This window comes from Amblyomma mixtum, chromosome 2 (genome assembly GCF_055824585.1).
Source record: "Amblyomma mixtum isolate Tamu chromosome 2, ASM5582458v1, whole genome shotgun sequence".
In the NCBI taxonomy this organism is placed as follows: Eukaryota; Metazoa; Arthropoda; class Arachnida; order Ixodida; family Ixodidae; genus Amblyomma; species Amblyomma mixtum.
In genome coordinates, this window is record NC_143013.1 from 194,293,122 (window position 1) to 194,319,139 (window position 26,018).

The following is a 26,018-nucleotide window of genomic DNA, read 5'->3' on the forward strand; positions in this document are numbered from 1 at the left end:
TCTCTAGCAGTGTTGAAAAGCTTTCTGCAATGGACGCGCCAATTAAGACTAATTGTGTACCTCGTGCTCGTGCAGAGAAATAAGTATCACCGAAGGAAAACTGTCGATGACCAGAAGGATATGTGTGTCCTATCTTGTCAAGGCCTTGCGCAACTCTTCTGAACTGTGGTCCAAAAAGAAACGAGTGAGTTTCCAAGGGTCGAATCGGTCAATCAAATATTTTCAAGCACAATACTATACACTGCTAATTATTATTGGAAACTACATTCCTTGTGAGAACACTCTATTTGGCGTTCCCGGCCTACGTCATCAACGCACGTGTTTCTGGTCCGATGGGCAAAACATGCGCCGTACCAGGTGTGAGAAGAAAGGCTGACAGGCGTTTCGAATCAGGGAACAAAGCTGGTGGGGCAGTGCTCGGCACCTGAAAAACCGGTTCAGAACCGAAAGTCGACGATTTTGCCCATCGGGGCACACCAACGTTGCCAACAGCGTTAGCTGGTTACACGGGTTCCGCGAGTTCCGCCTCGCTCATCTGGCAACCGTGATTGTTTGTGCTGCTGTGCGAGCCTTGCTGTGTGGTCGGTCAGCCTTCGCGACTATCTTCGCTCGTCCGTTATGCTACTTTATTTGTCGTCGGAAAGACGGTGGAGCTGCTAATATCCACGCTACCATGGACGGGAACGAGGTCACCCAGAAGATACGGGTAAGCCTGAGGTCTTCACCGCGCCGATCGGTCAACTTTGGCGTGCTAACGTCGGCAGCTTTGTGTGTGGCTGCCCCAGTTGCTTGCTTCGTAAACCAACTGGCACAGGAACCGATGTCCGTTGCCCTTTTGTTCTTGACTGGCGGCAGAAAAAAATATATACTGCGATAGAGCAGCGCATACGAGCAGCGTTGAATAGGGTGCAGTGCTCTTGACGAATGTTTTGTGGCGAGTGCACGTTTAGCGGTGCCTCGTCGAACGTCTACGGATTTTACTAGGCCATTACTGGGGCTGCTTAAACCGGAGTTCAAACGAAGCCTCAACACTCTAGACACCGTAAACTCGCCGTGGCGTCTTCAGTTTTGTTATCCGTCGTGTTAATTCGTGGCAAATAGAGCGTAGTGAAAGTCCAGGCGACCACCTGTGGACGCCTCGAATTTTACTTCGTTCTTCCTTCCGAGTCCGCGGTGTTCCTGTTGCACAGCTGTTACGAATCGTAAAGCGCGAAATCAGCGGATTTGCGCCCCTGAGCCGTGATTTGCTCGCTTTTACACCTCTAGTAGCTCGGAAACCTCCGCTGCGTTCGTTTCGAGTGAAGTCAAAGTATGCAGGGTGCGTTTGAAAGATGGGAGGTAAAGACGACGAACATTTGATGAAGCGTGTGTGTCGATTTACAAGTGTTAACGGTTGAGGCCTTCACATAATTATCCACGTTCCTGGTTGGTATGAATGGGAAGGGTACTTAGGTAGGGTGCAGTTGCGGTTCTTATACAAGCTTCCCTAGGAGAGGTATGTGACTTTGCAGGCATTTCATCTGCTGGGCTGTTGGGAGACTGTTTGTGAATTTTGTTCTTTCAGCTGTTGTCTGAATATGGTGTTCGGAAAAAGCTTGGAGTGACGAATGAGAGCTGACTTAGGATAATAAGACTAGCCGTGCTGAAAGAGTGCAGTTTTTCACCACTGTGAAAAAATGCGTGTTTTTATAATCCGCTTATCGAAACCGGTTCTGGCCTGCACTACTGAAGCTATTTGCGGGTCACCGTCATGGTGCCTGTGACATCAGTTGCAAGTGGTCTATTGCAGGAACCACCATAACCTTTCTTGCCTGTGGGATTCTTCTAACCTTTTCAGGTGCCAATTAACATTTTGGTTGAAAGCATATATTTTTCGAGCTAAATAGCATATGCAAGCCTTCAGAAAGCCAATTCATTATTTTTTGAGCCACCGTGGTGGCTCGTTGCTTATGGTGCTCAGCTGCTGACCTGAAAGACGCCGGTTCGACTCCAGCTGCGGTGATCACATTTCAATGGAGGCGAAATGCTAGAAGCCTGTTTACTGTGTGACGGCAGTGCACGTTAAAGAGCCCCATGTGGTTGAAATTATCCAGAGCTTTTCACTACAATGCCCCTCAGGCTCACTACAATGTCCCTCATAGCCTCAGTAACTTTGGGACGTTAAGCCCCATAAATCCAAACCATTATTTTTTGAACAGAAAACACCAGCTGTTAACTTTTTTACTCGCTACGCTAATGTGTTATGCTGGCAAGTTAGCTTTTTTTTTTTGTGTACCACAGAAATTTGGCCCTCCCTTCTAGATGCCAGTCATGATTTGTCTTTCATGAATTGTGTTTGACTCTTAAGCATTCTTGCCACCGCGGTGGCTCAGTGGCTATGGTGCTCGGCTGCTGACCCAAAAGACGTGGGTTCGATCCCGGCCGCGGCGGCTAGAATTTCTTTGGAGGAGAAATTCTAGAGGCCCGTGTACTGTGCGATGTCAGTGCACGTTAAAGAACCCCAGGTGGTCGAAATGTCCGGAGCCCTCCACTACGGCGTCTCTCATAGCCTTAGTCGCTTTGGGACGTTAAACCAAACCAAACCAATCTTAAGCATTCTTGATTTGGTAATTGCCTTCCAAGAAAGGTGCTTCAATATATATACGTCTTCAGTGTATCCCGCAGCACGTTAGCAGTGAACCAACTGAGGCTTCCGCTGTATACCAAATCACTTCACCTTCACACAGAGCAATAAGCATGCACGGACATTCAGCCTTACTGGGCTCTCTTCATCGCCTGCTAAATGCATAACTCTACACCATCACTGGGCTTGTAGTGCTTCGTGAACTTATCTCTTAACGCACCCTGTTTGTTGGTGCTCATACTGAGTATAACGGTAGCCTGTTAGAAGGTGCGAAGCACTTAGGATCTTCTACTGGGCATTAGTTTTCGTTTCATGTCAATGAAGTCTCTCAAATGTTGAAAGCTGTTTTCTTTAAGGTCAAAACCAGAAAATTTTGGACCATGTACTTGTGCTCTCAGCATGACAGTGTGTAATTTTCACTGCCTTTCTGCTCTTTCATGTGTCGTATCTTCCTGCCAGGCTGCCATCAAGACAAAGTTGGTGGAGCTCGGTGCCTACGTTGGTGAGTGAACTTCAGGGCTGTGTCAGGATCAGAAGCCATGGACAGTGTGTCAGTTACTGAAGTTGGATTCCCTCCCCAATTAATCTGCTAACCTGCCATCACAAACATACAGGTAGAAGCAGTACAAGACGAAACATGAGCGTGTGTGGCCTCTGCACTTTGTGAAGCACTGCTGCTGAGAGCCATTGAGAATGGGTGAAAAAGCAGCCAACCATTGCTTACCGGACATGAATGCGTCTTAGTTGCAAATTGTTACTGGCTACCAGTGGTAGTGCTTAATGAAGCATGGAGGCTACTGCCGTGTTCCCCCTCATATTGCTTCTGCCTGTGCATTGTTTAGAGGCATTAGAAGGATGCTTCTTCAGAATCATGCCTTTGCCATGTGCCAGACACCCACGTAGTAGAACAGAAATGGCCTTGTAAGCTGTACAAAGTCAACATTAAAGGGCACTGGGAACGAATTTAAATTACTACATTCTAACTATGAATACACCACTTTAGCGAGTAAACCGCATGCGTCGAGACAGTTTACCACTGCTCCCAGAGTGTAGGCCACACTGCCGTTTGCTTAAAAATGGCGATCACGAAGTTATTTGTGTGGATGCCACAAGTGTGAATCGACGGCACGGGGGGAAACGTTCAAATGCAATTTTCTGGACAATAAATGCGGCTTTTGCTGTTGAACAAGCATCGACATACCTAGAAAGAGAGATAGAATTGAATTTTACCCAATAAAATTAGACTGAGGGCAACTTCGCGTAGTTGCTCTCCATGTAGTTGCCCTGACATATTTATTGTTGAGAAGCAAGATTAAGAAATGGAGCGTCTTTTTATTTGCCATTGCACAGTTCAAAACTCTGGGCTTTATTAATGAAGGGGACTCTATGGCCACTGTTTTGAAGTGAATGGTAATGTTGTCTAGCCTGAGTGATCTGCGTTGAAAAAGATCGATGTTAACGTCATCACAGTTGGCTTGTGAAAACAGCTGGTGGCGGTGACACCAGTGTGTAAGCGGTCTTTTCTCACTTATAAAATCTCTCTTGTGGATGAAAGCAGTTAATTAGAAAGCAGTAATCATTGATGCAGGCTGACCTCAGTCTGCCATTAAATTGTCTTATTAGTGGTGTGACGAGTGAAGCCACTTCGCTCTGCCTTTCGATTTCTTCACTGAAAGTTTTATGAATGACAAAGTTGGTGAAAACTAAAGACGACCGGACGATGCTTGAATGCTCGTCGTCCTGTTGTCTTTCGTCTTTAGCATCTTTGCTGTTCACAAAGGTTGCCACAACGGGGAATCAGTACGTAGAAAAGCTTTTAAAACCATGTGTACCCACAAAAGTGGTATTGCCAACTACCACTGGCTCTCGCCGCTTGTGTTTAGAAGCGTTCTCATTGTGTGCAAAGCAGTTGTTTTGAAGGGAAATTGAATGTTCTCTGCAATGCATAGCACATTTATGTTTTGAATTTTCCGGCTACACCATGGCTAACGGTTTTGCCCTGCTCATGTGTGAATAGTTCCAGCAGATAACCTCAAAAGCTGTGTTTGATGCTTCGAAACGGCTCTCTTGCGGTTTACATGCAGTTTTAAAGTTTTTTCCCGGCGGACCGCTGCCTCCTCCCATGGCATGTCTGCTGTGGGCACTGTTTGTGGCAGTCGCAGTAATTTTGTTGTAATTCAGGAAGCAGTGTATGTCACTGTGCACATATAGTTGGACAGTCAGAAGCAGCTACACAACCATCGACACAAAAAAATCCCAGGAGCGCACCCTTGAAGCACTCAGTGCCGTGATAAGCCCAGTAATGTTGTGCGTGTGGGGTTGCAACAAATTATACTTTACCATTTGATCGTTTTTCAAGTTCGGAGTTCAAGAGCGCTCGCCAAAATTGTACTTCTGCGAGCCATAGCATTTAACTTTCATCATTGGAGTGAAAATTTTATCGAAGTCAGGACATTGCTCAACCTAGCTGCATTTGCCCTCAGCATGTCTTGAATGAGAGGAACTGGACTCTGGTCCATGGCAGAGACTACTTTTAAGCACTGTTCTTCCCTCCCGTGGACTGGCTTGCGTTGCAGTGATAAGTTGTTTCAGCTAGGGCACAACACAGAGGAAATGCCCAGGGTTTTACGTAACTTTCGTAATATAATTTGCCTAGCGATGTAATGTGGTGCAGTTTTCTTATTCGCGTTTCTTCAACAAGCAAACCTGAACTTCATTTGCTTCACCGCTGGTATGTCATAGTTTTCTGAGCTCAATCGCAGGTTGCTGTGGGATGTTCAGGAACTGTTATGGAACAGTTCAGGAACTGCGATGTTATGGAAAGAAAAATGATAGATGTAACGTTAAGAGATCGGAACAGGGCGGAGTGGGTGAGAGAACAAACGCAGGTTAATGACATCCTAGTTGAAATCAAGAGGAAGAAGTGGGCTTGGGCAGGGCATGTATATTCCGAATGCAAGATAACCGCTGGTCCTTAAGGGTAACGGAGTGGATTCCAAGAGAAGGCAAGCATAGCAGGGGGCGGCAGAAAGTTAGGTGGGCAGATGAGATTAAGAAATTTGCGGGGATACAGAGGCCTCAACTGGCGAAGGACAGGGTCAATTGGAGAGACATGGGAGAGGCCTTTGCCCTGCAGTGGGTGTAATCAGGCTGATGATGATGATGTTCAGGATCTTGTTTTGAGCAGTCGCATGCACCTGTGCAAGTTGTGATGTGCACTCGTGTCACTGCAGACGATGAGCTGCCCGACTACATCATGGTGATGATCGCCAACAAGAAGACCAAGGAGCAGATGACACAGGACCTGTCACTCTTCCTCGGCGACAGCACTGTCAGCTTCACTACCTGGTACTTTTTTTTTTTTTTTTGCCCTTTACTGCCGTCTAACTGCTCACCTAGGTACTAGTTAGACAGTAAAAAGCACTTTAGATTATCTGCTTGAAAACCGAATGTGTGAGTTCACTCAAGTCAGTTGCCTTTAACTGTAATGCAGTGCTGTACTTTCTTGGTTTATTTCTGAAATTCAGCTTACTTGTGGTGTTGTTTTTGTGTGTTCCACCTCTTCTTTTATTTTACGAATGTTACCTCTTTTTGGTAGTTGCACAAACTACTTTGATGTCACATCTCTTTGCTGCCTTTGTCCGTTTACGTACGTAATCATTTTGCACAAGAGCTGTTGTCACAGTCATTTGTTATGCCACTTGGTTTTGTGTAGTATGTTCTTCAGGTAGCATTGGAAAGTCATAATAAAGTAATAATGATTATATAAAAGTATTCAAATGAAGCTTACTTGAGTGCCTCTTTTATTATCACTGACCCGAAAGACGCGGGTTCGATCCCGGCCATGGCGGTTGAATTTCTTTGGAGGAGAAATTCTAGAGGCCCGTGTACTGTGCGATGTCAGTGCACGTTAAAGAACCGCAGGTGGTCGAAATTATCCGGAGCCCTTGACTACGTTGTCTCTCATAGCATGAGTCACTTTGGGATGTTGAACCCCGTAAACCTAACCTAGCCTCTTTTATTATTGGCACTTGCTTCTTATGTTCGGAAGGTATGTGCAGGTTGTTGGATTTCAGGAGAGGCCGAGAAGTGCCGTTAAGTATCAACAGAGTAGGAACATGCTGATGTAAGCCATGCAACAAGGAGTCCTATGGGCATTGTTATGTAGGTGTACACTGGCATCAATCTACAGTTCCCACACATCTGTTGTGGGAACTTTTGAGGCCATTTGTATGATCTTGTTTGATCACGGCTGTTTCCGTTCCAGGTTGCAGAGTGTGCTGGACCATCTCCAGGCCATTGCTGCAGGTGAGGTGGCACAGTTCGTTAATCTGTTCGCTAATTGGTTCCTCGGAACTTCGCATCATTGTAGCCGCTTTCCCCACTGGCTTGTGCAGGTAGCTGCTTTTTCGGAGAAGCAGTAGGTAGTGCAGTAAGCTCTGGGCTGTGCTTTGTGCCGATATCATCGGATTAAAGAACTGTTTAGGACCCATAACAGAACTGTTGACAGCCCTGGTAAGTGACGTGCCACTTAACGCGTCTGTCATTCAGCATGCACATGGCCAGGGGTGCTGTTCTGTTGCCTTTGATCTCCATTATCCTCTGACTTTTGGCCTTGTGATTGTGTCATTATTGTGTCAGCTGTGTCGTGACACCATTCTGTGCACAGAACAGTGTTGAAGAGTCCAAGGCGAAGTTTGCGACTGTGTGGGAAGCCTAGCTAAGAGGTCTTCTCGATATGGCTGCACTTTATGCACTAGTTAACGAAAGTGCCATGTCAGTGCGGGGCCAGTTTTTGCACTGCGAGTGTAACTTGACACTATACTCCATTTCATACATCGCAGTCAACGCTGCCAAAGGTACGAAAGTAGTCCGCTGCAAAAATTAAGCGAAATGTATCTGTCCGCCTCGCGTCGTGGCTGAGTGGTACGAAGCGCACGCCTGTCTGTTCATTTTATAAGGGGCCAAGGTTCGACTCCCTGCTTGGCTGGGTTTTTTATTTATTTTTTCATATTTTTCTTAAAAGATTCATTAGGTAGAAACTCGAAACTGTCAAACTCTAATACCTATATACTTTGAAAAACACAGCGCTGTTTACTTGTGTCGAAGGGAAAAGGCAGTGTAGTGTACGGCATACATACGATGTAACTTGAGTCGGATGGCGTTGAGTGCAAAGCTGTCATATTTTACACAGCGAGAGCTAGATATTGTCACCTTGCTAGGTCGTTTTAGCGGTGATCTTATTCCAGTAGAGAGACCTTCTTTCTTGAACCTCGCAACTGTCTGAGGGCTCACCCCGGTCATCTCGCCCACAGTTTCGAGAACTTCACGCAGTCTTCTCCGGGAAGTGCTTCCTTACGCTAGAGTAAACGTTTACAATCACCTGCTTGTAGTCTTTCGAAATTTTCGGGGACTTCAGCTTGGAGAATAGGCGAGCAGATGTTTCTGAAGCCGCAGTGGGCGAAGAAAACAAGCGAGTTGGAGATAGCGGTGCCATTTTCGCAGACTCAGAAACTGAAAGACGAAAGCAGACGACATCCCCGGCCGGCCTAGCTGCGAAAACCTGGTACAGGAGGAGCCGGAAAAAACCCAGAAAACTAAGGCACTCTGTTTTGAAGAACATAAAAGAAAAACCAATCTTTTTTGCAAAATAAAACACTTTTATTATTATACTACAATATCGACCAACATTTACTTTAATTTTAAGTTCATTACTCTTTTCACTTTCGACACACTACATTATGATGCGGACGAAGACCGCGAACAGGCGCCGCAGCCTTCGCTGCGTTGACTGCTATGTATGAAACGGAGTATAGCGCTCTCAATGCAGCGTTCAGTTCGAGCGCAAAAGTGCAGGAATGTTCATCTGCTGTGGCCATGCATTCGTGTTTGTCACATGGTTTGACATGTGCGCAGCAGTCTGCTAGCTCCCTTGAACGCTGCACATTTGTTCGTAGTCGCGCATCTCGTGGCAGCAGCCGTGAAACTTGTGATTATGCAAATGTATGCGCTATAAGCGACACAAAAAGATACAGTATAATCTCGTTACTACGAACCTCACATTAACGAATTTTTCATATTTACGAACTTTTTCAAAATCCCCGCCAAAATATCTATATTTTCAATGTAAAAATATTTCACTACTACGAATTTCAAAATACCGAACATTTCAGAATAACGAGCATAATTTATTTGCCCACCTATTATAAATGCACCTCATTATTACGAACTTACCCCGGAGAAGTGAGCCGACTCCCCGAGAGGCACGCGCTAACTCTGCTAATCGCCAAGGGCAGGCATCCGATACAATCCAGTCCAATCCGAAGCCGCCTCGCAACCGGAAGTTGGCTCGTCTCTCCTCCTCCGTTTTTTTTTTTCTCCCACGGTGTGCCACGGCCGGTCTCGACGCGCGCGCTCTCTCCTCTCTCCTTAAGAGAGAGCGAGAGAGCGCGCGCGTCGAGGCCGGCCGTGGGTGTGCATGTGACTAGACTACCTCCGCGCTTTGCTTTTTTTGTGTGCGGCCGCCGCGAACGCGAGGCCTAGTCGTTTCTCGCCGCTGCGTGTTGACTGTGCTGACGATGAATTCTGCGGGCGCCAGCGTCAAGATGAAGCGACGGCAGTTCACGCTTAAGGAAACACATCGTTTCGGAAGCGCCTAGTGCAGCGCTAAACCTTCGGCTCGGACTCCCGACAGCCATAAATGTCCGCCAGGCTGCCGAAATGGTAACTGGGGTGTGGTGGAACGTAAAGGCCTCGACCATCAACAACTGCTGGAGGAAAGCTGGCCTGGTGAAATCGCCGCTTCACACAGAAGACTGCGATGACGCTGATAGCACGGATGACGACAGCGCAAAAGAGGTGCGGACTGAAGTCACTGCGAAACTCTCTGTAGACTCTTCTGTAACTTTTGCTGACTACGCCGAGTCGGAAAATGCTGCCCCTGACTGTAGAAGACATCGTGAGCAGCGTTCGCGAGTATGGAGAGCGCGGCGAAGAAAATGAACTGGACGACGATGCCGACTCGCCGCCTGCAGACCAAGCGGCCAAACCTGTGTCTAGTGCGGAGGTTCTTGCATCCATAGGCAAACTTTGCACATTCATCGGACGTTGTAGCGATGTGCCTGATTCTGTGCTCCAAAAAGTTGATGTTGAAGAGTTTGTCCTGGGGCGCCTGTGTTGCACCCACCAGAATCACGGATTTCTTCAAATAAACGAGCGCTGAACCTCTCGTTTGCGTTCCTGTTTGAAAATTACATAGCTTGTCGTGTGCCCTTCCTGAAGGTACAGTATTTTCATTGTCCAGTAATACTACTACCTTTTTTCGCGAGTCTTTCGTTATTACGATATTTCAAAATAATGAACGATTATTCGCGACCCCGCGAAGTTCGTTGTATCGAGATTTCACTGTACACACAACACAAGCACATGTGTGTATGTGTCTTTTTGTGTCGCTTATGACGCATACATTTGTATAATGATCTAGCAACTGGCCCTGGTTGTAGCTTCGGAAACTTGTCAGTTGAGGTGACAGTGAAATACATGGACTTTGAATTAAGGAGGTTGTTCAGACTGTAGCACGAGACCTTAAATGGTTTGTGCGTATGGTTCAGGCTGTCACCATGCTAGCTACAAAATGTCTCTAGGCGTTTGACTAATATTTGAGCTCAACAAGTTGTGTTCACTGTAAGCGGACAGTGGTGATGGAGTGACTGTCAGAAACTGACTGGTAGGCGAACACATGGGCAGACTACAGGCAAAGGCGAGACTGACTGATGACCTCAAAGCCAGTCGCTACTGTAAGTGGAGGTGAGTCGTAGTGAGTCTTCATGAGAGTTGTGATCTCATGCATAAAAACCAACAGCACTCACCTTGTGTCTCTTGCTACAAGCATTCTGTTGTGCTGCATCTGATGTTTTTTTTTTACTGCACACGAAAAAGAAACGGTACATAAACTAACGAGCGAGGCTGGCCAGAGAGGGAGAACCCATATGCAGCGCGTTCTGCCCGCCAGTTGGTTACACGGGCATAGACACACACACACACACACACACATTCATGGACAGGCACGCACCCAAAATGTCAGTAGATGCAGCGTCTAGCATGGGTATGCGGACATCTCAGTGCAGTTTACCAAAGCAGGTATGGCCACAGAGCAGTCTGCTACAGAGTGCGCCAAGCACTACGCACTACTTGCACGACAACAGAACTCGCCAGGAGGTTAGTGCGGAAATGCAGGAGAACCCGTGCAGTACAACATCATGTGGAGTGCCGAAGTGTAGGTGGCGCTAGCTGCAGTGACAGATCTACTGTGAGAGTGCAGCACTGCCTGAACTGGTGCAGAGTGTGCAGCCAAATCGAGGAGACCTAAGGGAAGGGAGCGAGGGTGGATCGGCGAAGAACCACAGGTTGCCGATCATGCTGCAAAGGTGCATCTTTCTTTTTCGACTAGCTGGAGCTGGAGAGAAAAGGGAGGAGTGTAGGGTGCTGCTGACTTTAGTTCTTTAGAGCCAAAATTAGGCTGTCAGTTCAAAAGGGGCAGGGCGGTGTTGACTTTGTCAAGTTGCTCGCCTAAGGAAAGCATGAAGGGCAAGCCTACCTCTGTGCTTGCGCTTGAGTAAACGTGGTACTAATTCCTGCCTTGCCAGAGGCCAAGCAGCGCAGCAAGGACCAGCATGCCCCCTTGGCTCCGGGGGAGCCCGTGCGCCCCGTCCCACCCCCGCACCTGGATGTGGCCAAACCGCAAGAGGCAGCCGCGCTAGTTGTTCCACCTGCGCCCACCGTGGTGGCTGTGGCCCCTCCCTTCCGAGAGGAGGAAGAGCCGTCTCTACCCGAGTACAGCGACGAGGTGCTCGCCCTCAAGGCTGACCCTGAGCCAGGTGGGTGGGCCCCCGAGAAGGGGACGAGTCCGGAGGGTCTCTTGTAGGTGTCTTAGTCAAGGCCACACGACACTAACGGATTGCTTCAAAAGTGTTCAGAGCTTTTTGGCTCCTTATCGTTGTGTGCCACCTTTGCCTAATTTGCAACCAGAATGTTGGCAGTGTTTTTGACCTGCTTAGAATTGCGTCATAATTGTTCGGCGCAATAACTGCTGAATGCTGCTTTTCATGTGAAGGAGTAGAAGGAATAGCCTTCGTGTTTAGGCACGGTGTATTCCTCAGGCCTGGGTGTTCTTGTATAGAGAGGTGCGAGTCTCATTGGAGCAACGCTTGCGGAGGGGCTGCATCTGAAAGCCTGTGCTTGTTCCCAGTGCTGTGTGTACATATTATTGAGCTTTTTTTCTTTGTAGATGTGGCGTCAGTGGGGTGAGCTACCGTATCATTGTGTTAACCACCGGTGGTGCATACCCTCCTCGTGGGTGCATTGCTCCCTCCATAGAGATTGCAGTCGCACGCTCTGGCTAACTCATCACAGTGCCTCAGTGGCTTTGGTTCCTGGCTGCTGAGCGCAGTGTCTTGGGATAAAATGTCAGCTATGGTAGTCGTGGTAACATTCAAGGATTCGAATGTATGAAGCTTGTGTGAATGGAGTGATGGATCGTGTGACTGAATATGTGAAGCCTGCATGCAAAGCATGCAAAGTGTTTTCGTGATAGTGTTTAAAATGATGACTTAATTGATTGCTGATTAAAACTGCAACGTTGTTAGGGCTTCTTCTCGAAGCGTTGGAGCGGTGTGGGGCTCATGACAATGTCATCACTGCTCAGATTGCAGTTCTTTCGCCCACAGCTGGCTGTGTTTTACTGAATGCCGCCAAGCAGCGCTTCATGAGTTTTCCCTTTGGTGGTGTTGGTTGTCTTCTTGGAGTGAGCGTTTCTGTGCTGGAAGTCTACACATACCATTTTTGATGTCATCACGTGGCACCCTACCTGGCACTGCAGGGAAGCATGAATGCCATCGCAGTTTTGATCGGCTTTACCTAATGTCACCATTCCAAATGGTAGCACAAAGGGACTTCGCATACTTTACCTGCAAGTTTCAGACCTTCGATCGCTTATTGCTCGTGGGAATTCTGGAACCTTTTTGAGTAGTTCTTTAAACCCCCAAGCACACTATGCTGCTGGTAGCAGAACCATATTAACGCGACATCGTTAGAGCAGACGTTCAGAGGAAAAGCCGTGCTTGTTGCGACACTAATCAGAATTGGCCGAGATGGAGTTGTGGAATGAAAATGGTTAAATCTTAAGTTAAATTGCGACCATGAGGTTGTAGCATACTAAAATGTCATTATGACATGTAAAGATGTAAAGTAAAATAACTATACTGAGAAGAAAATTGGGGGTATTTAGTTGGAAATCGACCCCATGACCCTTGAGTTGAGAGTCAGATACGCTAGCCCTAGGTCATTGAGGTGCATTCATCTGGCTTGGTTAAAGGGAGTCCTTTTGTGTCTCTTGTGGTGTATCGCATTGTCTAGTGTGCCCACTGATGTGTGCTAATAAGTGTATGTAATTAGAGAGAGGCCCCAATTAGGGAAGAACTAAAGTAGGAAACAGCCATTAAAGCTGTTGCATCATACCCTTCTCTTAACGTTACACCTATCATTTTCCTTTCCATAGCTCGCTGCGTTGTTCTTAACTTAAGCTGAACCCTTTTTGTTAGCCTCACCGTTTCTGCCCCATAGGTGAGTACCGGTAGGATACAGCTGTTGTACAGTGAAATCTCGTTGATACGATTCGGCTAAATACATTTTTCGGCATAATACGTTTTTTTTTTTCCGTTCCCGGCCGATGCCCTATAGCGGTAATGCATTTTTGTACGGCTAATACGGTCGTATTTCCACGTCGGTTTGGATAATACGATCGCGGAAACGTCTTCTGTAAATCTCGCGCAGTTTCGATTTTCGCGCCAGGAGGCAGCAAAAGTGTCCTAGCGGGATCCGACAGTAGCTGCAGTAGTCGTAGCTCTCCTAGCGCTCGTGGCCGATTTTCGATGTTGGACATGAGCTTTGCTAGATACGTGTAAGAATCACATCTCTTCAATTATGATGATGACATCAGAGCCAGTCCTTTGCAGCGGGTGGACAGAGCTATTGAAATTATCGCATCGAGTGAAACGACAGGCACGGCGGACTGAAGACGCGGCGACACGCGCTTTGTATGCTCGAGGCTCGGCTCGGCTTGAGTCCGGCCGTGCCTCAGCACAGCGTCTGCAGCAGTGTGGTGGCCTCTGGGAGCAATTTTCGCAAGCTCGCACACCGGGCTTGCAAGCGCAGCGGAGGTTTTTAGCGCCATCTATCCTAAGACATAGTACTCACGGTAAAATCACGTGACCGAGAAGCAGTGATTGGCGCATGCATTGACGATGCGCTGTAGCTGTAGGCTGTGTTGGCTTTGTGCTTGCCGTTTCTCGTTGCCATTTTGGTATTCCGAGTGTTCAGCTTGCACTTCGCACTTATCGTTTCTTCTGTTTTGGTGCCGCGTTTCACCCGTGCACTTCACCATGTCTAGGAAGCGTAAAGCGTTATTGCTGAAAGAAAAACTCGACATCCTCGCAAAAGTCGACGAAAATCCGAAGAAGAAACGTGTCGACCTGGCACGTGAACTTTGTTTGCCTGTCTCCACGCTGAACACGATCGTCGGCAAGCGAGAAGAAATTATGAAGAACATTCAAGTCTTCGGCGCCGGCGTGAAACAAACGAGGGGCGCCCAGCACGGCAAGATGGAAGAGGTTCTACTGGCATGGTTCAGGGAATTAAGGGCGGCGGGCGTGAATGTGGACGGGACAGTTGTTCGCGAGAAAGCTGATGAGATAGCGCTCTCGTTGGGCATAGAAGATTTTAAAGCCTCGGGCGGGTGGCTCCATCGTTCTAAAACACGGCATGGCCTGTCGTATAAAACCGTTTCCGGCGAAGGGAAGTCTGCCGACCAAGATCAGGTCTCCGACTGGCTTTCGACTCTGCCGGCGGTGATTGCTCAGTACCAGCCACGGGGCGTATTCCACGCAGATGAAGCTGGGTTGTTCATCAACCTTCAGCCCGAGAAAAGTCTCAGCATGAAAGGCGAGACGTGTCAAGGCGGAAAAAGAAAGCAAAGAAAGAATCACCGTATTGTTGTGCTGCAACGCTGATGGAACCGAAAAGCTCAAGCCTACCGTCATTGGCAAGTTCTGGAAGCCACGCTGCTTCTCGCGTAACCCGCACCTTCCTGTCGTTTACAAAGCGAATAGGAAGGCGTGGATGACCGGAGGCCTTTTCACAGAGCTCCTCACCCTTCTGGATGCCCGGATGCGTGCCGAGAACCGTAGAATTCTCTTATTTCTCGACAATTGTGCCGCGCACCCTGTCGATACTTCGTGGCTGCAAAACGTCAAAGTAATTTTCCTGCCGCCCAACTGCACCAGCCACTTGCAGCCCCTAGATGCAGGAATCATTAGAAACATGAAATTTCACTTCAGGAGCTTGCTGGTCAGACGCTTTTTGGCCAAAATTGACCGGAAAGATGCCAACTTGAAGGTGGACCTTCTTGATGCCATCCATTTTCTGGCGATGTCATGGGATAGCGTCAAACCAGATACCATCGCCAACTGCTTCAAAAAGTGTGGCTTTTTTTGTGCATCTGGCGATACTGAGGAAAATGAAGATGACCGCGCAGAGATTGACATCCCGGACTGGGGTGACCTCAATGTCGACTGTCTCCGGAAGAGTTTGTTTCGGCGGACGACCAACTGGCGACATGCGAATTACGCACCGTCCGAGAAATCATTGCAGATGTTACCGCTGAAGAGGAGAGCGACGACGATGACAACCAAGACGCCGGAGATTGCAGTGGCGATCGTCGGCCATTAAACACTGACGGTGCACTCGAAACTTTGGACAAGCTTCGTGGCTTTGTTGCGTCTGCAGAGCTCAGTGGGGAAACTGCTACTCGCTTCTAAGAGTTTCAGAAAAGCTTGCTGCAGGACCTCGAAAAACAAAAAGTGCAGCGCAAAGTGACCGATTATTTTAAAGTGCTTTAATAAAAGCAAGTTCTGTGCCAAGTATGTATTATTCGCGATCTTTTGGAGTCCGTTTTGGGTAATACGATTTTCGGATAATACGTTTTTATTCTCGGTGCCCGTGAGAATCGTATGAACGAGATTCCACTGTATACTTTTCTCTTCAGGGATATTGGCAAGCTACCATTCATGATCTGAGAGAACCTGCCATGTGCGCTTAAAAACGTTGCCAGGTTCAGTTTCCAAGAGGGTGGAGTGGGTGAGGGAACAAACGCAGGTTAATGACATCTTAGTTGAAATCAAGAGGAAGGAATGGGCTTGGGCAGGGCATGTAATGCGAAGGCAAGATAACCGCTGTTCCTTAAGGGTAACGGAGTGGATTCCAAGAGAAGGCAAACGTAGCAGGGGATGGCAGAAAGTTAGGTGGGAGGATGAGATTAAGAAGTTTGCGGGGATACACTGGCGGCAACTGACAAAGGACAGGGTTAATTGGAGAGACATGGGAGAGGCCTTTTCCCTGCAGTGGGTGTAGTCAGGCTGCTGCTGATGATGATGATGGTCATACCCTTCGGGTGGAACATAAGTGTCCCCCCCCCCCCCCCCCCTAATTTTTTGGTTCCCTGCTGGTGCTCTGCTCTGCCATGTTCTGTGTGAGCATGTAGAAGTGACTTTATGAACAGACCGTGCTCCCCCTGCCATCCACCTCAGCAGCCACGGGTGGCAGGATCCTCTGTCTCTCAACGCTGGCCTCAAACTTTGCTTCTTGTCATCCATGTTGGTAGATGATGACCTGGCGGATGACCTGCGAGCCATAGCGGAGCAAGCACCCCCCACGCGGCACACGGCGGTCACCGGTAGTACCAGCAGCAGTGTCTCCCTGGTGCGGCCCATCCCCCGAGTGATCGCACCCGAGCGTGCACGGACGTCACCATCCAGGGTCTGTTGACGAGGCCTGTTCTGTCGGTGCTTTAGTGCTGCTTGACACCTACATTATCATGGCTTTCTTCACTTGGTAACTCGGGTTGCACTTCCAGAAGCACTGTTCTCTTTAGCTGAATGGAACTGGCCCTGCACTCAGTTGTGTCACACCAGCAGTTGTCCAACTGGGCTCTCCAGAACCCTTGGGCTGCCATCCCCTTTTTTTTCTTTGCCCGTTTTATTTGGCACTAATCGTGCCGTAATAGCTCTTATCGCTCACTGTCTCACTCGGGGCCACACATCTGCAGCTCTTTTCTGAATGCATATTGGGCAGAAAAGTACAGAAACCAAGGCAAGGGGGGTTCCTCGCTGCCTTTTGAAAGTTACTCGGTGCAGTAGCTCAGTGACTGGGGCGGTTCGCTGCTGGTCCCTAGGTCGGGGGTTTAGTGCCAGCTGTGGCGGGCTTATTTTGATGGAAACTAGATACAAAGGGTGCCCGTGTGCTGTGCAATGTCATTGCATAGTAGAGAACCCCAGATGGTTTAATTTAGTACTGGAGCCCTCTACTACAGCGTCCCTCATAGTCCATGTGTGGCCTTGGGACGTTAAAGACCCACAGCCCAGCCTTTCAAAAGCTGCTGGAGTTCCTAATGCAAAAAAAAGATTGAGGACCCCTTGTGTTGCCTCTTCTTCTCGCATGAGTGCTTTCACATTTGCATTGGCAGTGCATAGTTTGCTTCCTCTGACAAACTGGTGTGGTAAATGTTCCGACAAGGACGCAGTGCTGTTTCCGGGTGGATGCAGAGCAGGGGTTCCCAATGTGCTGAGCTCTGGAAAACACGAGTGGCTTTGAAAAGATGCTGAAGAACTCCGCTTGTCTAGGCTTTCGTCCCCTCCTGCCTGAAAAAGCGTGGAAAAAGGAAATGAGCCCAAGATTCAGTTAGTAATTACTGGCTGCTTAGTGAAGCAGGTTGCTGTAGCAGTTGCAGTACGGTTACCGTATTAACACGATTGTAAGCTGACTTGAATGGAAGTCACCCCCCCAACTTCGGATTTTTGGATTTAAAAATATAGGTTGACTTACAGTCATGTAAGTACGATGTAGTTCCAATATTAATTGGTTGAAGGAAAGGTGAAGGCACAGGCATGCATGGGTTTAAGATGCCGAGGGTACCCAAGAAGCATTCCAAAGGACCCAAGTTGAGAGCCCCTGGTTGTTGTTAGCAAGTTAGTATGAGGTCCCCCATCAGGAATGACCATTTGCAACTCCCATGAACATAATCATCTTGACCACCGCCACTCTGACTTGTGTCCACAGCAGGACGAAGTCCTGTCGCATATACCTCCACAGACATAATTGGAACCAATTGAAAGTCACTTAGATTCCAATTGATTCCAGATGTGTTTTTATAGCTGCCTTGGCTGGTTGATTACTCGTCAGTGCAGAGATAGAGAAAGAGAATAAATGGGCGTGAGCATCTGTTTCTTCTTTGCCCATGCTTTCACTGGTTGGGGAAAGCAGTGAGGGATGTTGAAAACGGGTTGTGCAGGACCGCCCCACCAAGAAGTCGGTGGTGGCAGTGGCGGCTGCGGTGGTGCGCCGCAAGCCTCAGTTCCTGAGCGAGGCCGAGGATGATGACGAGGAGTACGACCCCAGCAACCCCTCGGTCGGATCCATCGCCAGCGTGGTCAAGGTGTCCGAGCGGAGGTGAGCTCTACAGCCACACGACTTCTTGCTCGCAAGTCATGTCTGCTTGAGCAAGGAAATGCCTGAAGCCGTTAGCTCTTTTCTTACTACATTTTTCAGGCGGCTAGGAAAGCAGTATCTTGTAATTTTATGGGGTGACCTGGGTCTACATTTCACTATATCTTCTTGAATATTTTTTTTCTTGATTGCTGAGGGCATGCCGCCACGTGTGTGGTTGTGTTTCTTTCATTGTTGCCACCGTGTTTCAATTGTTGCCACCAATGCGTGGCATTGTCATTTTGCTTGCCATGTAGGGTGAGTTATCTTATGTGTGACTACAGTCGACGACTGAAAATTCAGACGCCTGATTTTTCGGACATGCTTGATTATTCGGACTTTTTCGCGGCACCTCGACATGGCCCATAGAGCCAATGTGTAAGAGCGCTTGAAATTTCGGACGCACCGCAACTGACCACTCGATTTTTCGGACCTCGTTCGCACTCGCCGCCAGTACCCAAGCCACCATATAATGTGTACAGTGGAACCTCATTAACTCAAACTGCAGGAGAGATCGAAAACTTGATCAAACAAAACAAAATTCAAGCTTAAAGGGAGCGTCTTAACTTGCGATGCTGAAATTTTGCGCGAGTCAGCACATTGCGCTTGCGTGTTTTCGAATTCATACTGTTGAATGGCTTCCGCCGCACGAACTTGAACCGTAGTCTGAGTCACGAAACTCATCTGTGCCGAGCCTTTCGTCCCGAATACGGAACGCGAATGCGATCGCGGAGGCTACGCGCACGCCGTGGCCATCGAAGCGGGCTTTGGGCGTGCCGCCGGAGCATGTCGCAGCGGCCACGGCGCGTGCCATGGCCTCTGCGATCTGTTCCGGCGCCGTGTCGTTCGCGGAGGCCACGCGCGCGCACAGGAGCTTCCAAGTGCCATCTATGGATGGCGCCCAAGGCCGTGATCATCATCAACTTTTTTTTCCGCCGCGATTTTCTGCTGTCACATTGGCATCAGTATCGCCAGCTCCAGCCTTTTGTGGTGTGTTAGCGCGTTCGCCGTAATAGTTGTGATTGTGGCTTTCGCGTGCTGCCGCTGAGCTTCGCAGTTTTAGCGCGATGGGCAAGCACCTTAAGCTACACGACTGGGAGTTAGCTCTCGAACACGGTAAGCATGCAGTGGACAGGGAATTCAACGTGGCCGAGAAGTGCGTCCGATGATGGTGCAACCAAAAGAGAAACACAAGCTGCAAAAAGCGGGCTTTCCGAGGCAAGCCATGTGAGTTTCCCGAACTAGAAGAGCTGCTCCTCTATGTGATGGAATTTCGGAACGGCTACGCGTTGACAGTGGACATGCTGCACGGCTTCTTTTGGGATGAGCGTGCACCAGAGCACAGCACCAGCTCAAGATTCGAAATACTCCAAAGCATAATAAATGTAACGTAATGTAATGTAACGTATAATAAATGTCGCTCATTCCCTGGTTGGTGTGTTTTTACTTAAAAAACAAATTTTTTCGCACATCACGTGTATGGGCCGCACCCCAAAAATTGGCCCTCGAATCCGGAAGAAAAAAGTGCGGCCCTTATACGCGTTTATACGGTATGTCGCGTGGCGAAATATAGTCATGAGGAACTTTAGAATGTGTGCAATACAATTGGCTGCTTTCTCCGGCATACTGGTAATAAGTTCGTGATTTTTTCGGTGAAATTTGATTTTCCGGACTGCCTGATTTTTCAGTTGTTTTTGCGGTGTTAAGGACGAGGTAGCAGCATCCCACCGCTGCCACCAGTTTGTTAAATACGAGGTAGCATGGTCGTGTGCCAGAGAGGGATTGAGGGACGTCGAAGACGCGGCTGCGGGAAAAAGACAATGAGAGAGGACTTTATACAGCAATTTTCATATTTACAAGTGAGCTGCAGGAACGCTGCATCACGACAGCTCATCAGGAGACCATTCGATGAGAAAGAGCTTCCTGGGCCGTGCCGCTGCCGAGGTTTTAAAGAGTTCCCTTCCCTAGGGTCCCTAGATGGGGGCCGGGCCTGCAGGGGAAGGAAGTGCTCACTGGCGCCAATCACAGACACACACGCACTCACTCACTCCCGAGAGATCACACCGCCGTCACGTGCTGGGAGAGGGGGGGGGGGAACGATGCCATCACCGTAGCGCAGACACCGGAATGTCCATGAGCGGCGTTCCCCGCGCATTTCGAACGCGCGTTCACACTCGGTGTAGGGGAAACGCTCGCTCAACCGGGCAGACGGACGCGGCTTCCGTGGCAATGCAGGCGCCCACCCAACGTGCGTCTCGGGGTTTGTCGGCGTTTCGCTGCTGCCATGTCGTCTTCCCTACGACGAAGGCGAGACGTAACAGCGGTCCCTAGAGAATCCGAAAAATTGTTCGTCGACTGTATTGGACGGAAAGCCTTGAAGCGCTCTTACTCGCGGCCATGACTCTGTCCGTCCGTCCGTTACGTCTGATGTGAATGTCGTAACTAGTCATTAGTAGTCACAAGTCATGGCTGGTTACTCATGGCTATTCAGTCATTAAACAGTCTGGACTAGTCATGACTGGTTAGTGATTAACCAGCCATCATTAGTCGGTTATTAAACAATCATGACTAGTTAGTCACTAACCAATCATGACTAGTTAGTCGTGAGCTAATTAGTCATGGCTAGTTAGTCATTAGCCAATTATGACTAGTTATTCTATAAACAATCATGACTAGTTAGTCATGGGTCATGACTAATTATTAATGACTAGCAAATCCAAGTCGCCCCATAGCTGCCTCGTGTGTGCCTACGGCTGTCGTCTCGTTGGTGGCAAGGCTTTCGCCTCGTGCGCTTTAGGTCGTCAAAGTGCCCCCTGAATTTTCTTTTTTCCATTAAGCTATGCATGTGTTATTCAGAATGTTTTGCCAAGTGAACATTGTCAGCCATTCTGACCTTAATGGCTGCCGAATTCACAGGTCAGTGGAGCTGCTGCAGAGCTGCTTTTGCCTTGTTCTTTTTTGAGTTTCTGTGCCGTTTGAGTTTCTGTGCATCCGCTCACCCCCTTTGCCTGACTTCCACAATACAGAAGGCTTGCAATCTTTGGCAGGGCCATTTTCCTGCCTAGTATCTCTTCTTTCACTCCCCCCCCATCCATTTACGTGTGCTGTGCGATGTCAGTGCACGCTAAAGAACTCCAGGTGGTCGAAATTTCCGGAGCCCTCCACTACGGCGTCCCTCATAGCCTCAGTCGCTTTGGGACGTCAAACCCCATAAACAAACCAACCATTTACATTTACAGAATGTTTTATTGCATCCTGACCTTTGTGATCATGAAACTGACAGCACCTTTCGCTTTGCAAACATTCCAACTGCACCACCGTGAGCAGAGCTGCTGCTGATTTCCAGTGATCTCACTCACTCTCGGTCTTTCTTGCAGGTCGAGTGTACCGGAGAGCATGCAGGCCAACAAGCTGCTCCTTCTCAAGGCCATGAAGGCGGCCCACCAGTCCGTCTCCACCAACACGTCTCGCAGGAACCCCTGTGAGTGGTGATGACCCCTCCCCTTGCCTCATACAGTGTGTATGCATGCACAGTGCTGTGCAGGCCCTCCCTTTCGATGCAAGGGCATTGTACTCAGTTCCACACACCGCTGTGGAGGCTGCAGAGTAGTGTGTTCGCGAAACCATATTACTCCGCCACGTATCATTCGTTCTTCTCGAAGACTTGGTGAGTGTTGGGACAAAAAACGGAGTGGTGTCAAACGATGTGGTAGTAATAAGAATCATGGTCGAAGCTCTGAGGCAGAGTCAGTGTTCGACCCCTCTGGCTAGAATTTTCACTGAATGTGAACTACATTGCGGGCACAGATCGAGTAGGGAGCGATTCGCCCTGCCAACCACATGTCATCCTGGCAGGTGCAATTCTTGCTTCTCAAAGTCTCAGTGAGGTTCTGGATGAAAATGTGGCAAGAGGTAAAACGAAGTCCGGGAGATGCCAGTCACGACACTTAAGGTTTGTCACAGCGCAGTATGCTTGTATTCACTTTTGTTGCATGGTGAAGTACCGTATTTACTCGAATCTAACGCGCCCTCGATTGTAACGCGCACCCGTTTTTCGTGACCCCCCCACCGAAAAAAAAAAGCTCCTTGATTGTAATGCGCACCCGTTTTCCATGCCAAAAAAATAAAGGCACCACCCACCTCGTGCTTTCATGCAGCAATACAACTTTGTCTCGTTTGGAAAAACAAAGATTTAATCTTGATGCACTAAAGTTAAGATAATAAACACACACACAAAAAAAGGAAACGGCTTATCTTGCCAAGATTGTTTTCACTACGCCGGCACAAGGTTCACTCGTCATCGCTGTCAGACAACTCCTTATCGCTGTTGACAGACCAAAGCATTTCATCCTCGGTGCCATCCATAGCATTCGATATCCCACATTTTTTAAAGGCCTTGCTGACCATGGCAGACGGTATCGTGCACCACGCGTCTTTCGCCCATCCAGCGAAGTCTTGCAGCGAGGCATGCTTAATTCTATTGCTGGGAGTGAATTCATGGCAGCCACTCACAAGCCATTTGGTGTAGAGCGCCCTAATCCTATCTTTAACCAGCTTGTTCAAACAAACATCGAGCAGCTGGAGCTGCAATGTCATGCCGCCGGGTATCACGACAAGGTCGGTGTTGCACTCTGCGAGCTTGTCCTTGATGCGTTAGTCGAGATGGCACCTGAACGCGTCGAGCACAAGCATCGCACGCAGGCCCAAACTGCCGCCAGGTCTCTTGTGCCAGACGTTATCGATCCAGTCGGCGACCACGTCCGTGGTCATCCAACCTTTTTCATTTGCGCGCACGATCACGCCACTCGGAAACACGATTCCTTTCGGGAGCGTCTTGCATCTGAATATAAGATACGGGGGCAGCTTGTGTCCATCCGCGGTGCAACAAATCATTGCAGTGACGCGTGTTTTTTCGTGGCCAGAAGACAACACGCGCACTTGCTTTGCCCCCTGCTTTTCAACAGTTGTGTTGGCAGTCATGTCGAAGTAGAGCGGTGTCTGATCGGCATTTCCAATCTGGCCGAGGCCATAGCCGTGTCTGCGGCGCAAACTCAAAACGAACCGCTGAAAACTGTGCAGCTTTTCCTCATATTCTTGAGGCAACTTTTGGCATATCCCCATTCGCCTTCGAAGAGAAAAGCCTTTTCTCTTCATAAAATTTGACAGCCAGCTCCTGCTCGCTTTGAAGTCGCTCCGCGTTAGCCCTGTTTGTAGGGCTAACTGCATCGCCCGGACTTTGAGCAGATTGGTCGTCACTGGTTGCTGCGCCGCTCGCTGCTCTTGAACATATTCTGCGAGCCGCTCTTCTATTTCGGCGAACCGGCCCTGCTTCAGTCCACTGAAACCCTTTCGTGTAGCCTTGCTGGCGAAGAAAATCCTTTCCTTCTGCTTGCACCAGTCCCGCACGCACGTTTCTGGAACTCCGAATGTGCGTGATGCGGCCCGATTTCCGTCCGTGTCTGCACACATGATGACTTTCCTTTTAAATGCGGCATCATGATGAACTCAGCGTATCTTCGCTGTCTGGTAGATCAAACGCAGAAAACGGATAGACTAACCTAAGCACAGGCAGCTAGGCTATAGTGGCAGCTGCGCTCGAAGTGCGTATGAGGTGGCCATTTTGAAATGCCGATGGCGATATATCGGAGATTTAGGGTCGCACTCGATTCTAACGCGCACCCAATTTTTGGACCTGATATATCGGAAATCGGAAAAAAGGTGCACGTTAGATTCGAGTAAATACGGTACTTTTCGGACATGGTCTTCACCTGCGCAAGCAGGCGTGCTAGCTTTGGCAGCGTTACCTGCTATATAGGGGTGTGCGAATAGTGGTTTTTTGGTTCGAAGCGAATTCGAAGCGAATAGCAATTTTCTTCGAATAATTTCGAAGCGAATAGTTCGAATAGTACTTCTGGCACTAAAAAACGGCTGAATGACAGTAGGCATTTCCAAAACCATTTATTTTCCCAACACACGATGCCATTACACACTGCACTGAGGCTTTATTGAAAACCACACTTCGAAATTTTAACACCTAGAGTGAAGAACAATTTTTACTGGCAATTTATACTGGAAGAACAACTTTTACATTCCCAGACTTGCATTCCCTCGAGCAAGAATGGAAACGGCTGTACAAAACTCGCAACGCAAGCGAAACGTCATTCGCACCGCTCGCGCGGCCTGGCAAAATTGTCCCCGGTAGTACTTCCGAGCAGCACTCAGCATCGCACTTCCATCAAGAATGCTCTCAGCCTCCAACGTATCGGAGTGCCCGAGTTGTGGCGACGGAGTTCGGCACACCACCGAAGATGGCTCAATGCCCTGATTACGGCGGCGTTCCGTTCCCATCAACGCGCAAGCAGTCAGAATAGCAAGAAAAGACGCCAGTCGTAGATGCCGAGCGTTAATGGCAGTAATCCTCCACGGGTGCACAATAAGCTTAGCGTTATCACACGCTAAAGGCGCCCTTCCCATTGACGTAAGTATACACTTCGGCGACATCGAGTCCCTGCGCTGCCGCTGAATTTTTCGCGCCTCCGCCGGTAATATGATGGCTTGCTTGAAAGCTGCCGAGAACGGTCGCTCATGTTCGGTACGCATGATTCGTCACCTGACTGGGTGAAGCGATAGCGCGGTAGGGCTGCGTGTTTATCTTTGCATCTGTCCTATCTGGTAATCTTTTCCGCAACTCTAACGGAAAAAAAATCGAGAGGCGGTGGAGCGGGCGAGGCTTCGGTGCTTATCTGATCTTCCAGCCAGCGTCCGCGGCGGACGCGGTTGTTGCGTTGTGTGACGCACGTCTTTTTTCTTTCTTTCCTCTTATCTTTGAACTCTCCTCTATCTGCACGTGGCAGCGGTGGTGGCTCGGCTAGCAGTCGGCAGGCCCATGCACTTTCCTTTTCATCCTTCGCTCAGTCGCAACAACAACAACAGTAAACTGAGGTTTCTTGTTTTGAAGCTTAGACGACTGATGGCTGTGCTCTTCCTTCTTTGCGTCTGCCTCGACACGGTGGCAGCAACGCGGCTTATGGCAGCCTTAGTGCGGAGGCTCGGAGACGGCCAGAACGCAGGATCTTCCGCAAGAGTGCGTCGCCCTCACCTTTATTTCGTTTGTAGCTGGGTTCGCACCCCGACCTGGTTGTGATTCGTGTATTGACTGACCCCCGAGCGTTGAAAGCGCGATAAAAAAAAAGCCATCTATGCGGCAATACTCGGAACCGAAACCACATAAAGCAAGCGGGCAAGCGCCCCAGAAACACTATTCGCGCGAGGCGAATACTTCGAAATTTCGAATACCGAGAATTCGGTTCGAAGCGAATATCGAATACCGTGCTATTCGATCGAATATTCGAAATTATCGAATATTCGCACACCCCTACTGCTATACATGGAATGGTGCATAGATGGCACTGGAGAGCACTCTTGGATGGCACCTAACGCTCATTGGGAGCGCTCTTGAACAGTGCTGTAGACGATGATTTTTCTATAAGCATTGTTGTAAACGCCTGTCAGAACAGTGGTGGACATGTGTATGCGCTAGGAAACAGCTGCATTCCTGTACAGCACAGCTGGTACAGTATGCAAGCCAGAAAGAGGAGTACTGATCAATACGGGGAGCTCTGGGGTCCTGAAAGCCAGTGCAGCCTGGCCCAGCGCTGTGCTGAAGGTGGCAGGAAACTCCCAGCTTGCCTCATTTTGAGACGGTGATGGTGTGCGTAGTACTTTTTTACGCTTCTTTTGAAATGTGACCTGTGCACCACGCGAACGTAGCTACGCCCATGAAAGTGTTGCCCGCACACAT

The 26,018-nt window shown here is 48.8% G+C and overlaps 1 protein-coding gene across 1 annotated transcript in view; it reads left to right on the top strand.

Annotated features, from left to right (window-relative positions):
- The first annotated feature begins 534 nt into the window (after positions 1-534).
- The window catches only part of Nab2 (Nuclear polyadenosine RNA-binding 2), a 63,787-nt gene continuing 38,303 nt past the window's right edge, over positions 535-26,018 (top strand). The window contains exons 1-8 of the mRNA XM_089572892.1: positions 535-706; positions 3,083-3,125; positions 5,857-5,971; positions 6,891-6,931; positions 11,269-11,499; positions 16,338-16,492; positions 18,024-18,181; positions 21,595-21,698. Coding sequence (XP_089429018.1) covers positions 674-706; positions 3,083-3,125; positions 5,857-5,971; positions 6,891-6,931; positions 11,269-11,499; positions 16,338-16,492; positions 18,024-18,181; positions 21,595-21,698 — 880 coding nt within the window. The 5' untranslated portion in view covers positions 535-673. The remainder of the gene's footprint in view (positions 707-3,082; positions 3,126-5,856; positions 5,972-6,890; positions 6,932-11,268; positions 11,500-16,337; positions 16,493-18,023; positions 18,182-21,594; positions 21,699-26,018) is intronic.